The sequence below is a fragment of the Schistocerca nitens genome, chromosome 7 (genome assembly GCF_023898315.1).
Source record: "Schistocerca nitens isolate TAMUIC-IGC-003100 chromosome 7, iqSchNite1.1, whole genome shotgun sequence".
NCBI classification, from domain to species: Eukaryota; Metazoa; Arthropoda; class Insecta; order Orthoptera; family Acrididae; genus Schistocerca; species Schistocerca nitens.
Window position 1 is genome coordinate 110,551,899 of NC_064620.1, and position 13,577 is coordinate 110,565,475.

Genomic DNA, 13,577 nt, shown 5'->3' on the forward strand with positions numbered 1-13,577 from the left:
TAGCCTTTCGCTCCCTGTACTTTACCCCTGCCACCTTCAGAATTTGAAAGAGAGTATTCCAGTCAACATTGTCAAAAGCTTTCTCTAAGTCTACAAATGCTAGAAACGTAGGTTTGCCTTTTCTTAATCTTTCTTCCAAGATAAGTCGTAAGGTCAGTATTGCCTCACGTGTTCCAACATTTCTACGGAATCCAAACTGATCTTCCCCCAGGTCCGCTTCTACCAGTTTTTCCATTCGTCTGTAAAGAATTCGCGTTAGTATTTTGCAGCTGTGACTTATTAAACTGATAGTTCGGTAATTTTCACATCTGTCAACACCTGCTTTCTTTGGGATTGGAATTATTATATTCTTCTTGAAGTCTGTGGGTATTTCGCCTGTCTCATACATCTTGCTCACCAGATGGTAGAGTTTTGTCATGACTGGCTCTCCCGAGGCCATCAGTAGTTCTAGTGGAATGTTGTCTACTCCCGGGGCCTTGTTTCGACTCAGGTCTTTCAGTGCTCTGTCAAACTCTTCACGCAGTATCTTATCTTCCATTTCGTCTTCATCTACATCCTCTTCCATTTCCATAATATTGTCCTCAAGTACATCTCCCTTGTATAAACCCTCTATATACTCCTTCCACCTTTCTGCCTTCCCTTCTTTGCTTAGAACTGGGTTTCCATCTGAGCTCTTGATATTCATACAAGTGGTTCTCTTCTCTCCAAAGGTCTCTTTAATTTTCCTGTAGGCAGTATCTATCTTACCCCTAGTGAGACAAGCCTCTACATCCTTACATTTGTCCTGTAGCCATCCCTGCTTAGCCATTTTGCACTTCCTGTCGATTTCATTTTTGAGACGTTTGTATTCCTTTTTGCCTGCTTCATTTACTGCATTTTTATATTTTCTCCTTTCATCAATTAAATTCAATATTTCTTCAGTTACCCAAGGATTTCTATTAGCCCTCGTCTTTTTACCCACTTGATCGTCTGCTGCCTTCACCACTTCATCCCTCAGAGCTACCCATTCTTCTTCTACTGTATTTCTTTCCCCCATTCCTGTCAATTGTTCCCTTATGCTCTCCCTGAAACTCTCTACAACCTCTGGTTCTTTCAGTTTATCCAGGTCCCATCTCCTTAAATTCCCACCTTTTTGCAGTTTCTTCAGTTTCAATCTGCAGTTCATAACCAATAGATTGTGGTCAGAATCCACATCTGCCCCAGGAAATGTCTTACAATTTAAAACCTGGTTGATAGCATAAGTAATAGCATAGCATAGTGTAGTAATAACATAACAAAATACACAACCTGTAGTAAAATAATGTAGCTGCAGTAACCGTAATGTATATGTATATGTAGAATGAGTAAGGTAGTGGGATTATTATATATCAAATTGTTCTTTTGAATAATGAATTTAAAAAAAAAATGGTGTTTCCCCTTTAGTTTCGTTGCGTCGACGAACCTACCGTCTAACAGTGTTGATATCCACTGCTGCACCACTGTGCACATTTTTCATTATTCCATGTGGGAACAATCGTTTCGCCTTTTCCATTCAAGAATTGTATCACAGAAAGCTGTCTAATACGAACAGTGATTTCGACTATTTTGTTGCAACCACGGTACTAGCATTTGTTGTTGCAGAATGTGACCTCTGCAGTGTACTGGAGAAGACGTTTTGCGTAATAACACGAAATTCAGATTTTTCACTTAACAAACTTTATTTAAGGAAAAAGGAGTTGGAGGCTTTACTTTTTGACTTAACCTCATATATTACAACACAGAAGCTGAAAAGACAACACAGATGCCTCCATCAGTTAAGATCAGGTCTAAACAGTATTCTGTCTGTGAATAATTCTTACTTAAAAGGAGCACAGAATAATTGACAATAAAAGAATTTAATCTAAAGAGATCCAAATGTTACCAAATAATAATGTTATTCGAACCAGACGACATTAAAAGTGGGCATGAATCGAGAAACAAATATCACAATATCGGATTGTAATAGCTTTAAAAGTAGGCTTACAGATCCGTGCTCTTTAAGAGTAGCATTTGTGACGGAAATATGTACACTCTGTCAGAAATAACATCCACCAACTACTCAACTGGTTGCTAACGGACAATGTGTGTGAGCGTGTGCCTAGCGCGCTCGCGCGCGCGCGCGCGCGCGCGCGTGTGTGTTTTTTTATGTGTACGCTCGTAGTTTAAGGGCGCTTACCAAAGGACAATACAAATACTAGGGAAATCATCACAACACAGATAAAACTTATATCAGTCTGTAATGATCAAATCACAATCTCTGCGTTAGTACAGTTATCAAAATTCAATGAAATATTACCCTCTTCTATAGAATGACGCATGAGGCAATAAAGAATTTCAGTTCAAACAATCGTGTCAGCTTCAGCATGTTTGAAAACAACATAACATGCAGATACAGACTTCACCACGTTTGGTACCTGATGTGTAATACTTTACTCTGGCAAAAACTACGAGGGCGTGCTGAAAAGTAATTCCTCCGAATATTTTGTTGTAGATGTCTAAACTCTCGTGTATGGTCTGTCATTTTCACGCTGACGGAGAGGATGCTGCATGTGTCGACGAATTCTTCGAATTCGTGCTTTCAGTTTTTTCGTCCACACACAGTCATGCTACCCACTACAATTAGGAGCCCTCTGGTACCAGAGGCTTGCAATTTGCATCAACGAAGCAGGGAGGGTGACATGTGACAACCCCTATTGAAAACAGAATAAAAAATTCGGAAACATTACTTTTCAGAACGCTCTCATATCAGCTGCCCACTAATAGATGTGTGCCACAAGAGCATAATACTTGGTGCTCTGCACTATTCTGCAGTAGGTGACGGTCCTCCGTTCGTCGTCTCTGGCTTTAGGCTGCTTTCTTCTTATGGACTGCAGCAAAAGACAGCGCCCATTTCACGTCCTCATAGACCGTTGCGGCTCTGCATACATGCTGTCCGGTTCCGCGACGCTCACCGTTGCAGTCTCCCTCTTCCTCGCTTGCTGCCAGTCAACAAACTGTCACTCCACCACGATGACCGAGATCGGAGAGAGGGTCGTTGCATCGATGCTCAAGCACATCAACTGCCCTCTCACGATGAGTTCAAATGTGTGAGAAATCTTATGGGACTTAACTGCTAAGTTCATCAGTCCCTAAGCTTACACACTACTTAACCTAAATTATGCTAAGGACAAACACACACACGCATGCCCGAGGGAAGACTCGAACCTCTGCCCTGACCAGCAGCACAGTCCATGACTGCAGCGCTATTCCCGCTCGGCTGCCCTCTCACGATGAGGGCCTCCACGAACCGCCAGAAATATAGTCACCAGCGTTAGGAGGTACAAATATCCTACCTCGCAAGGCACATCATTTTTCTTTCCATCTTTAGTACGCTGAAAATATCTCGACAACATATTAAAGTCGGTCATGCACGCTTTGTGTCTATTGTAAACAATCTCTTCGCAGAAATGCATTCTGTCCTGAGCGCAGAGTGAGTACAGAGCTTTGTACTATAGGGGTACAGATAAGAAACTGCTTACAATTTCAGAAAAATCGGACGATATATTCAAGGAAAGGACCTTGAAAAATTGAGCTCTGGCCCTTATGCAAGCAGTTATTCGGCTTGGCATTGATGGATAGGATTGTCGAACTCTACCTGAGGGATATCTACATCTACATCTACATCCATACTCCGCAAGCCACCTGACGGTGTGTGGCGGAGGGTACCTTGAGTACCTCTATCAGTTCTCACTTCTATTCCAGTCTCGTATTGTTCGTGGAGAGAAGGATAGTCGGTATGCCTCTGTGTGGGCTCTAATCTCTCTGATTTTATCCTCATGGTCTCTTCACGAGATATACGTAGGAGGGAGCAATATACTGCTTGACTCTTCGGTGAAGGTATGTTCTCCAAACTTTGACAAAAGCCCGTACCGAGCTAATGAGCGTCTCTCCTGCAGAGTCTTGCACTGGAGTTTATCTATCATCTCCGTAACGCTTTCGCAACGAACCGGGACGTTGAATATCGCCGACGTGCCGCTGCGCCGTAAGAGTGCCACAGATGACAACCAAAGCGGTCCCACTATAAAATGAATTGCCAGCCTAAATCATCACTCCTGGTTGTCGGGCAGTATGGCGGGCGACAGTGAGGATTGTATCCCACCAATGTCCAGAATGTCTCCAGACACGTCTTCCGTGGCCATCGGGACTCAGTTCGAAGCGGGGCTTATCACTGTTATCAGTTTTACTTCAGTCAATGAGTTACCCCGTCGAATGTGCCCACGCTGCTGCAAACAGGTTTGTTGGTGTTCAGAGGTCAATAGTAACCGGCGCATGGGGTGCGGTATTCTCAGCCCCCTTTCTGCGAGTCCCCTATCAAAGACTGTTGTGGTCGCTGCCACTTATTCCTGCCAAAACTCGTCGATTAGAAGCATCGCTCCTATTCAAATGTCGAGCGATCACCCGATTACTCGGACTGGCTCCTTTCAGCCAAACTACACGGCGTCTCTCAAATCCTGACATATGTGTACATTGTTCACACGCCTGTCTGCGAGAGAAAGTTATTGTTCAGCTGAGTACACGGAATTAAATTAACAAAGACCTTATGCCCCGGTGTCGACATGACCCCTGTTTACCACGCTTGCCACCAGTGCGTTGAAACTGCACTGCAGCGTCACACATTCATCCATCGGCAGCCAATCTTGAAACTTTTCTAGACGAAGTTCTGGTTAACCTTCTGCATTCCCCTAATTGCGAGTAGTCTGACAATGGCCAAGTTTTCGTTCTTCCATCTTTGAATTTCAGCACACGAAGCAAATGCAAAAATAAAATATAAGATGATATGCCAATGAGAAACTTGTGAAAATATGCTAGAAGACTACATGCCTCTGTTATTGGCCTATAGTGCTGGTGTGGGCTGTTGGTAACTGTAAGTGAGGGGTTGTAATGTGGAAGATATCGAAGAGAATGTGTTATGAAAAACGGCGTGCGAGGTGTATCAGGAAAAGTTCTGGTCAGTGTTCAAAAATGTTCAAATGTGTGTGAAATCTTATGGGACTTAACTGCTAAGGTCATCAGTCCCTAAGCTTACACACTACGTAACCTAAATTATCATAAAGACAAACACACACACCCATGCCCGAGAGAGGACTCGAACCTCTGCTGGGTCAGCCGCATAGTCCATGACTGCAGCGCCTCAGACCGCTCTGCTAATCCCGCGTGGCTCTGGTTATTGGTTTGAGGGGTTAGGAGATGAGTAGATTTTCAGAAGGCAGAAAAATGATGGGACAGAGCTGTCATTTGAAGTAGGAGGGCTGCTGTAGGTAATCGCTGGTAGGAACGGTGCATCTCAGCGGTACTGAGAAAGGATGTGGAATGAAGATTCAAGAAAGGCGTGGCAACGCAACACTGTTCTCAAGGATGGGGGATACAGTACACTGCTGGAACTCAACTTTACAGAGAGCTAGGAAAGATGATGATGTTTCAGGGTTCTGAGAAAGTGGGGCTTAATGGACTGATAAAGGATGTGATCAGGAGAAGGTTACAGGATACGGAAAGTGAAATATCTTCCCTAGTAGTTGCCGGATGAGATTCGTCACATTGGTTCTCATCAGCCTTTCATGCAGAGGGCATGTAAGGTGTTCATGCACAGATAGAGTGAATGTGAGAATCGTAGCTATTACTGTAGTTGATATGTACTGTCCCTGTACACTGCTAGGGAGGATACACCCGGCCTCTTCTTCAATATAGGTGGCCTGAGTAGTTTTTGCGACCTGCTGAGGTCAAAATAGTAAGCGTATTGTGTAAAGTGGGTAGCGTGCATCCTCCTTAAAAACAGTTGCGGTAATCATGTCAAGACTAGCCTTAATGCAACTATCATGCGTAGTCTCTCCACATTGCTAGCATTGATGAAGTTATGATGGTGGTTAATACAGACAGCATGTTTTAAGTCGTGTGTTGTTGCAAAAAGTTAATTACTCCCAAGTGCAGTGAACAGAAAAGCCCTGAACTTCTGAGCTGTACGTTTACAACGATACTTCATTGTCCACATTTAAACTGGAAACGTAATCTGACACGTAGTGTTTAACAGAATAGTCACACACACACACACACACACACACACACACACACACACACACACAAAGAGAGAGAGGGGGGAGGAGGGAGGTAAACAAACAAACAAAACCACACACTCCCATACCCAACGGCACCACAACATTCAAATATCCCGGCCAGAACACCTAGAACAACATGGTGGAACAAGTAAATATCACATAAACAGTAAAACAGTGAGTATTAAGGTGCTCCTCTCAAACACACTGTAGGAACACGAAAACGCACGATCTATAAAATGTAAGTCAATACATTTACATAAATTGTCCGACGTCCCCCTTTCCCACTCACCAATTTACAAAGCCTAATCACAATCAGCAACTTTTTTGGAAAAGTAGTACGGCAACTTAAAAAGTGGTAGTCAGAGAGTAAAATAGTGAACTATGCTTAAAAAACCACATGATATAGTGACAGTAGTGCTATAAAAGCGAAGTAGAAAAATGAAGAAAAAACGATAATGTTATATTAGGCCTAAAATGTGCAAAATTACCTAACGAAACGTTGGTAAATGCTTATGATTTGCAGATGACAGTATGGAAGGCAATAATTACTGCTCTGCTACAAATACCATACAGATTGTGAACACCAATAGGTAATACAAAGGTTTACAAGTACATTTAGTTTTAATAAATCTGTCAGTACTTTTCTTAATGTAAGTACTCTCATATCAAAAATAGTTGTATATAATAAGGCGAATATTCTTTCTATGTTGTTCAACAGACAATGAAGTGAATCTCATTAAAAATAATGGAGAAACTTTTTCGAAGCTAATAGAAGAGAACTTGTATTTGATCAAGACAGAAACACATATCCTTATTACATGGAGAAACATGGTTATTTGTGGATTATCTGTCGTCACAGAGCGAGATGACGAAGTGGTTATCACACAGAACTCGCATTCGGAAGGACGGGGTTTCAAATCCCGTTGCGGCGATTTACTATTTCTCCAAATCAATGAAGGCGAATTCTCGGGTCGTTCCTTAAAGAGGGCATGGCCGATTTCTTTTCTCAGCGTTCCGTAATTCGAGCATGTCCTCCGACTCTAATGACCTCTCTCTCAACGGGACGTTAAAAGCTAAGCTTCCTTTCTTTTGTCCTCTTTATCTATCTTTCCGTTTAGCAGAGGACTTGGGAGTGATTTTTATTTCTACAAATTTCAAGTGCATTAATTACATTTTTCTCCTTCATACCTTTTGGGCCTAATGGTTAGATTATACGAGTGGTGTTAGAGCTTGCCATTTTTATCGGGACAAGCCACTATTTGAGGTATCGTTGTCCCAATGCAGTGCCTTCTCGCTTACACAACGTGTATGAGAACCTCTGTTTGCCGATTACGTTTGTAAGTGACTGCTCTGCTTGCAGGTGGTGGACTTAGGGACCGGGAAATGTCTGGGTCCAGGAGTCGACGGCGAGCTGTGCTTCAAAGGGTGGACCGTCGTCAAAGACTTCGCGGACGAGGAGGGCTGGATCCACAGTGGAGACGTGGGCCACTACGACGCCGATGGCAACTTTTACGTCGTCGACAGAATAAAGGAACTCGTCAAATACCGCGGAGTCCATGTGAGTTTTAGAAGTTACATCAGTATCCTCGAAAATTAAACTGTTCCCATTTCTTTGGTGAGCACGCTAAACATAGTGAGAATGAGTTACAACGTTGCTGCCATAAAGCAACCGAGTACTCCACCTAAGAAAACGGTGGGCTGCGGAATTGCTTCAGCTCCTTGTTATATTCCATTGTATTCTTTCTTCCAGCTCTAAATTGTTTGAACGTGATATTATTTTCCGTTTTCAGTACATCTAAAAACAACTGCATCAAATCTTCTCTGACGCCGAGCACAGTATATTGTTGCATTCGTTAACACGCACACACATTTCTTAGTTCCGGTTACATACAAGCAAGAGAACAAATAACGAAATGCTTTTCGTGCAAGTGTTCACGACAATTCTCAGAATCACTTTTCGGTGACGCATAGTGGCAATAAAAACCTGTAGAGTACATTAGTAGCAAAACACATGACCACTGATGAATTGAAAATGATGGACGTGTCTGCAGACAGAAGACAGAAGGGAACATCAAAGGCAGTTATTGGATACACCTTGCGTCCATCAATAATAGTGTTATCAGATTCATCTCTACAGTCCTCCAAAATATCCATCTGGACATTCGGCTCCCCATCTTGACACGGATGAAGTTAGAAAACTGGTTCAAATGGCTCTAAGCACTATGGGACATAACAGCTGTGGTCATCAGTCCCCTAGAACTTAGAACTACTTAAACCTAACTAACGTAAGGACATCACACACATCCATACCCGAGGCAGGATTCGAACATGCGACCGTAGCCGTCGCGTTGTTCCAGACTGAAGCACCTAGAACTGCTTGGCCACACCGGCCGGCTTATGAGTTACAGCGTGGCATTCGACACAACTGTGTGGGTGTCAGAATGATCCGCATCGGTTGACCTAGACAATAGTCCTATTGCTGCCTATGGAATCACATGAATTTAATGAGAAAAGTGCCTTGTAACAGATAATTAATGAGACAGTGGCGGTCCTAGAAAACATTAAACATGGGTGCTGTAAATTACACAATATACAAAGTGAAAGAGTTGTCTACATTTATCCCTATTTATTGCAATGTCCTCTGCTGACATATATGAATAAAAATATACTGTTGGATCAGTTCGATTAAAGGTAGTGCAAAGAATGGGAAAACTACTAACTGTTAACATGGGTCACTTCAACTAACACTTGAATACCTTGGCAAAGGCTGGATAATTCAAGTGGATGGGATAAAGCTGGAGTGTATATGTGATTTATCAATAGTTAAATCCACGCTGATTACTTACAAGGGAACCTACCCATCGCACCCCCCTCAGATTTAGTTATAAGTTGGCATAGTGGATAGGTCTGTAAAACGGAACAAAGATCAATCGAGAAAACAGGAAGAAGTTGTGTGCAACTATGAAAAAATTAAGCAAAATATACAAACTGAGTAGTCCATGCGCAAGATAGGCAACATCTAGGAGAGCCTGAGCTAAGGAGAGCCGTGGTCCCGTGGTTAGCGTGAGCAGCGGCGGAACGAGAGGTCCTTGGCTCAAGCCCTCCATCCAGTGAAAAGTTAACATTTTTTATCTTCGCAAAGTTATGATCTGTCCGTTCGTTTATTGACGTCTCTATTCACTGTAATAAGTTTAGTGTCTGTGTTTTGCGACGGCACCGCAAAAACGTGCGATTAGTCGACGAAAAGACGTGCCTCTCCAATGGAAACTGAAAACATTTGATCGCAAAGTCATAGGTCAACCGAGTCCTCCACAGGAAAACACGTCTGATATATTCTATACGACACTGGTGACGGCATGTGCGTCACATGATAGGAATATGTTGTTGACCCACCTACCTTGTACACTTAGCGAATGGGTAAAAAGATTCTTCTACCTTGCCCGATTTAGATTTTCTTGTGGATGTGATAATCACTCCCAAAAAAGTGATGAAAACATAACGGACGGACAGATAATAATTGTCTGAAAATAAAAAATTAAACTTTTCACTCAAGGGAAGGCGTGAACCACGGACCTCTCGTTCCGCAGCCGCTTACGCTAACCACGGGACCACGGCGCTCCTTAGCTCACACTCTCCTTGATGTTGCCTATCTTGCTTATGGACTACTCAGTTTGTATATTTTGCATATTTTTTTCATAGTTCCACAAACTTCTCCCTGTTTACTCGATTGATCTGTGTTCCGTTCTTCAAGGCCTATCCACTGTACCAACTTATAACTAAATCTTAGGTGGGTGCGATGGGGAGGTTCCCTTGTTAGTGTTTGCCAGTATCCACCAAGAGGAAGAAACATTTCCGGTTGATGCGTCTGCACATGCTCCCCAAAGCATTAGATTCAGAAACACCCCTAGCCCTATCAGCAATCTGATAAATGATCGGGTATACTCACACACTGCTCGCCAACAATGCGATCTCTCGCCACACCCCGCTCTCTGACTTGTGAAACTGGTGGGCGACGTAACATGCCACAGGCTGCGATAAATCACCTGAAATCTCTAAGAGAAGTGATCTGCTTTGAGAACCGAAGTGTAGTCTTGCCTCTATCAAGAAGTGTGATGAAGTGACATAGGTTCCCTTCAGAGGACCATCAAGAACTCTGTCTTCTACCACGAATTGTTAAGATGATTAGCCTATGTTCTGTATCGAAATCTCTGTTCGTTCTCTATGCTCGAACATCACGCTATTCTATACCTCCACTGGTAACAGCGCTGCTAAAAAAAAAACCTATTGTACACTGAAGCACCACAGAAACTGTTACAGGCACGCGTATTCAAATACAGAGATATGCAAAAAGGCAGAAAACGGCGCTGCGATCTGCATCATCTCTGTCAGATAACAAGTGTCTGACGCAGTTGTTACATCGGTCACTGCTGCTACAATGGTATTTTATCAAGGTTTAAGTGAGTTTGTACGTTCTGTTATAGTCGGGGCACTAGCGACGGGACACAGCATCACCGAGGTGGCGATGGAGTGGGGATTTTCCCGTACGACCATTTCACGAGTGTACAGTGAATTTCAGGAATCTGGTAAAACATAAAATCTCAGACATCAGAGTGGCCGGAAAAAGATCCTACAAGAACGGGACCAACGACGACTGAAGTGAATCGTTAAACATGACAGCAGTGCCACCCTTCCACAGATTGCTGCAGACATCAGAGCTGGGCCATTGAAAGAAAAAAACATCGTAACCCTTGATGAGTGCAAGACACAGAGCTTCAAGCCTCACCTGGGGACGTCAACACCGACACTGGACTGCTGATGGCTGGAAACATATTGCCTTGTCAGACGAGTGTTGTTTCATATCGTATCGAGCGAATGGACATATATGGGTATGGAGGCAACATCATGAATCCATGGACCCGGCATGTCAGCAGTGGACTGTTCGAGGCTCTGTAATGGTGTGGAGCGTGTACAGTTGGAGTTATATGGGACTCCTGATAAGTCTAGATACGACTCTGACAAGTCACACATACATAATCATTGTGTCTGGTCACCTGCATCCATTCATTTCCATTTTCTATTTCGACGGACCTGGGAAATTCCACAGGACAATGCGATACAACACCCCACACGTCAGGAATTGCTATAGAGTGGCTCCACGAACACTCTTCCGAGTTTAAAGTCTTCCGCTGGCCACAAATCTCCCAGACATGAACATTAGTAAGAATATCAGGGATGTCTTGCAAAATGCTGTTCGGAAGAGATCTCCACCCTCTCGTACTCTTACGGATTTTAGGAAAGCTGTGCAGGATGCATCGTGTCAGTTCCTTCCAGCACTACTTCAGACTTTAGTCGAGGCCATGCCCCCCCCACCCCACCCCCCCCCCCCCCCCCGTGTTGCGGCAATTCTGTGTGCTCGCGGGGGCGTTACACGATATTAGGCATGTGTACCAGTTTCTTTGGATCTGCAGCGTACTTTTGTGGATTATAATAAGCATGATGATATACAACTTCCATGTGAATTTTCGTAATTTTAACTAGTTTTCCGTCTGAACCACATCTTTACTGTCATGTCCCTTAGCCAAGAATGTGGTCACTGTAGAACGATCATAAAACTGCGTGTGTTATAATAAACATAACGATATGTCATTTCCGTGTAAAATCTTGCAATTTCAAATCTCCTTGAGCCAAGCACGTGGTCCTTAGTCTGTCCCTTATCACACAAGAATCATTATAAAATAATGGCGTGTATTATAATTAGCAAAATTACATACAATTGGCGTTTGAAATCTTGTTTGTAAATAGTATTCATTGTGAATAGGACTTTAGTTTTGGCACCTGATCCTACGGCATGGTGGGTACCTTGTAGATCGTTGTTTTGGAGCCTAAGAAAGTAATTGCTAGGACTTTATTTCTTCAGTACATGAATGGAAAGTTCATTTCCTCTTGGTAACCGCCTTATGCACATTCATTTATTATTTTTTTTTTTTGGCTTTTTCATCTTGTCCCGTGTTTTCCACAAAGTACATTTATCAAATTTCGTGCATATTTTTCTGTTTAAGAGGTTCCATCTCGCCTTTTTGTAAGGGTAAACTCACTCAGTCAGTAGCGCAGTAGCACCTCACTGAAGAGCAAGCTCCATAGCTCATTACCATATCAGCGTCCATCGGTAACACATCAGGGAGGTAACAAGTCGCATAACTAGGATTCTGTCTGCCTTTATAGTTTACTTCTTCTGTTAGTCTCACTAGGAAAGTTAGGATGTGTATGGACGCAGGAGGAGCTGGCTGCAGTTCGCGAACATCTGAACGTGTTTTTGGCTTCAGTCAATCACTTTCAGGCTGCTGCTCGGGGTGTGGCGGTGGCGGTGAATTTGGAACGTAGCATGGGATAAGTCAGGTGTCGTTTGTTGGTCCCATTGGCTCTGCTTCCGAGGCACTCCCTAGTGCACCCGACACAGTGCATCCGGCCTCACACAGGGTAAGTGGCAGGTGGTCACCCATTAGCCTCACTCGAGACGGAGGGCCAGTGCGACAGGTCACCTGGCCTTGCCCATTCACCCTGTGAAGTAACAAGTGGCGTTCCTTTAGCAGGATTCGAGGAGGCACACTAGGGAAGGGGGTTTACTTGTTATCGGGATTCCCAACGTTAGGGCGTTATGGAGCTTCTTAGGCAGACAGCAGTCATAGATGCAAAGAAAACACAATGTGTGCCCGGTACTCCAGCCAGGGAGCATCATCCGAGATGTGGAGACGGCCTTACCTGGGGCTATCGAACGTGCAGGGCGCAGTTGTCTAGAAGTTATGGCTCATGTCGGCATCAGTGATGGCTGTCGCATGGTTTATGAGGCCATGTTCAGTTCATACAGGCTGCTGGCGGAGATGGTGAACACTGTTGGCCTCGAGCACGGTGTGCAACAGAGCTCGCAGTTTGCAGCATTATTCCCAGGGTTGACTGAAGTCCTTTGGAGCCGAGTGGAGGTCATGATCAACGGCTTCGTCGACACTGTGACGGTCTTGGCTGGGGATTTGTAGGACTCCCATTGATAGGTCAGTGGTCCACTACACGGAGGAAGCAGCTGCTCAGGGTAACAAAGTACTTGTGGAGTATATATGAGGATCTCAAGGCCAGACGTACTTGAAGGTGCTCTGATGAATACTCGCCAGTCGATACTTAGCAAGGGAAGTCAGATCACGTTGAGAGTAAAGACCCTTCGACGGCAAAAATTTTATCAGTAAACTGTCGAAGCATTCGTCATAAAATTCCCGAATTTACTGCCTTCCAAGTAAGATCTCGTGCTTTAATTGTTCTTGGCACCGAGAGCTGGTTGAACACCGAAGTAGAAAGCTCTGAGACATTTAGCGAGTCATGTAATGTATATCGGAAAGACATAGTAGAGGTCGTAGAAGGAGACTGTTGATTATAGTTGACAATGATATTGTCTGTACTGAGGTCGAAATTGAGCGTGACAGT

The 13,577-nt window shown here is 43.7% G+C and overlaps 1 protein-coding gene across 1 annotated transcript in view; it reads left to right on the forward strand.

Annotated features, from left to right (window-relative positions):
• Positions 1 to 13,577, forward strand: part of LOC126195019 (uncharacterized) — a 91,550-nt gene that overhangs the window by 58,901 nt on the left and 19,072 nt on the right. The window contains exon 6 of the mRNA XM_049933451.1: positions 7,468 to 7,665. Coding sequence (XP_049789408.1) covers positions 7,468 to 7,665 — 198 coding nt within the window. The remainder of the gene's footprint in view (positions 1 to 7,467; positions 7,666 to 13,577) is intronic.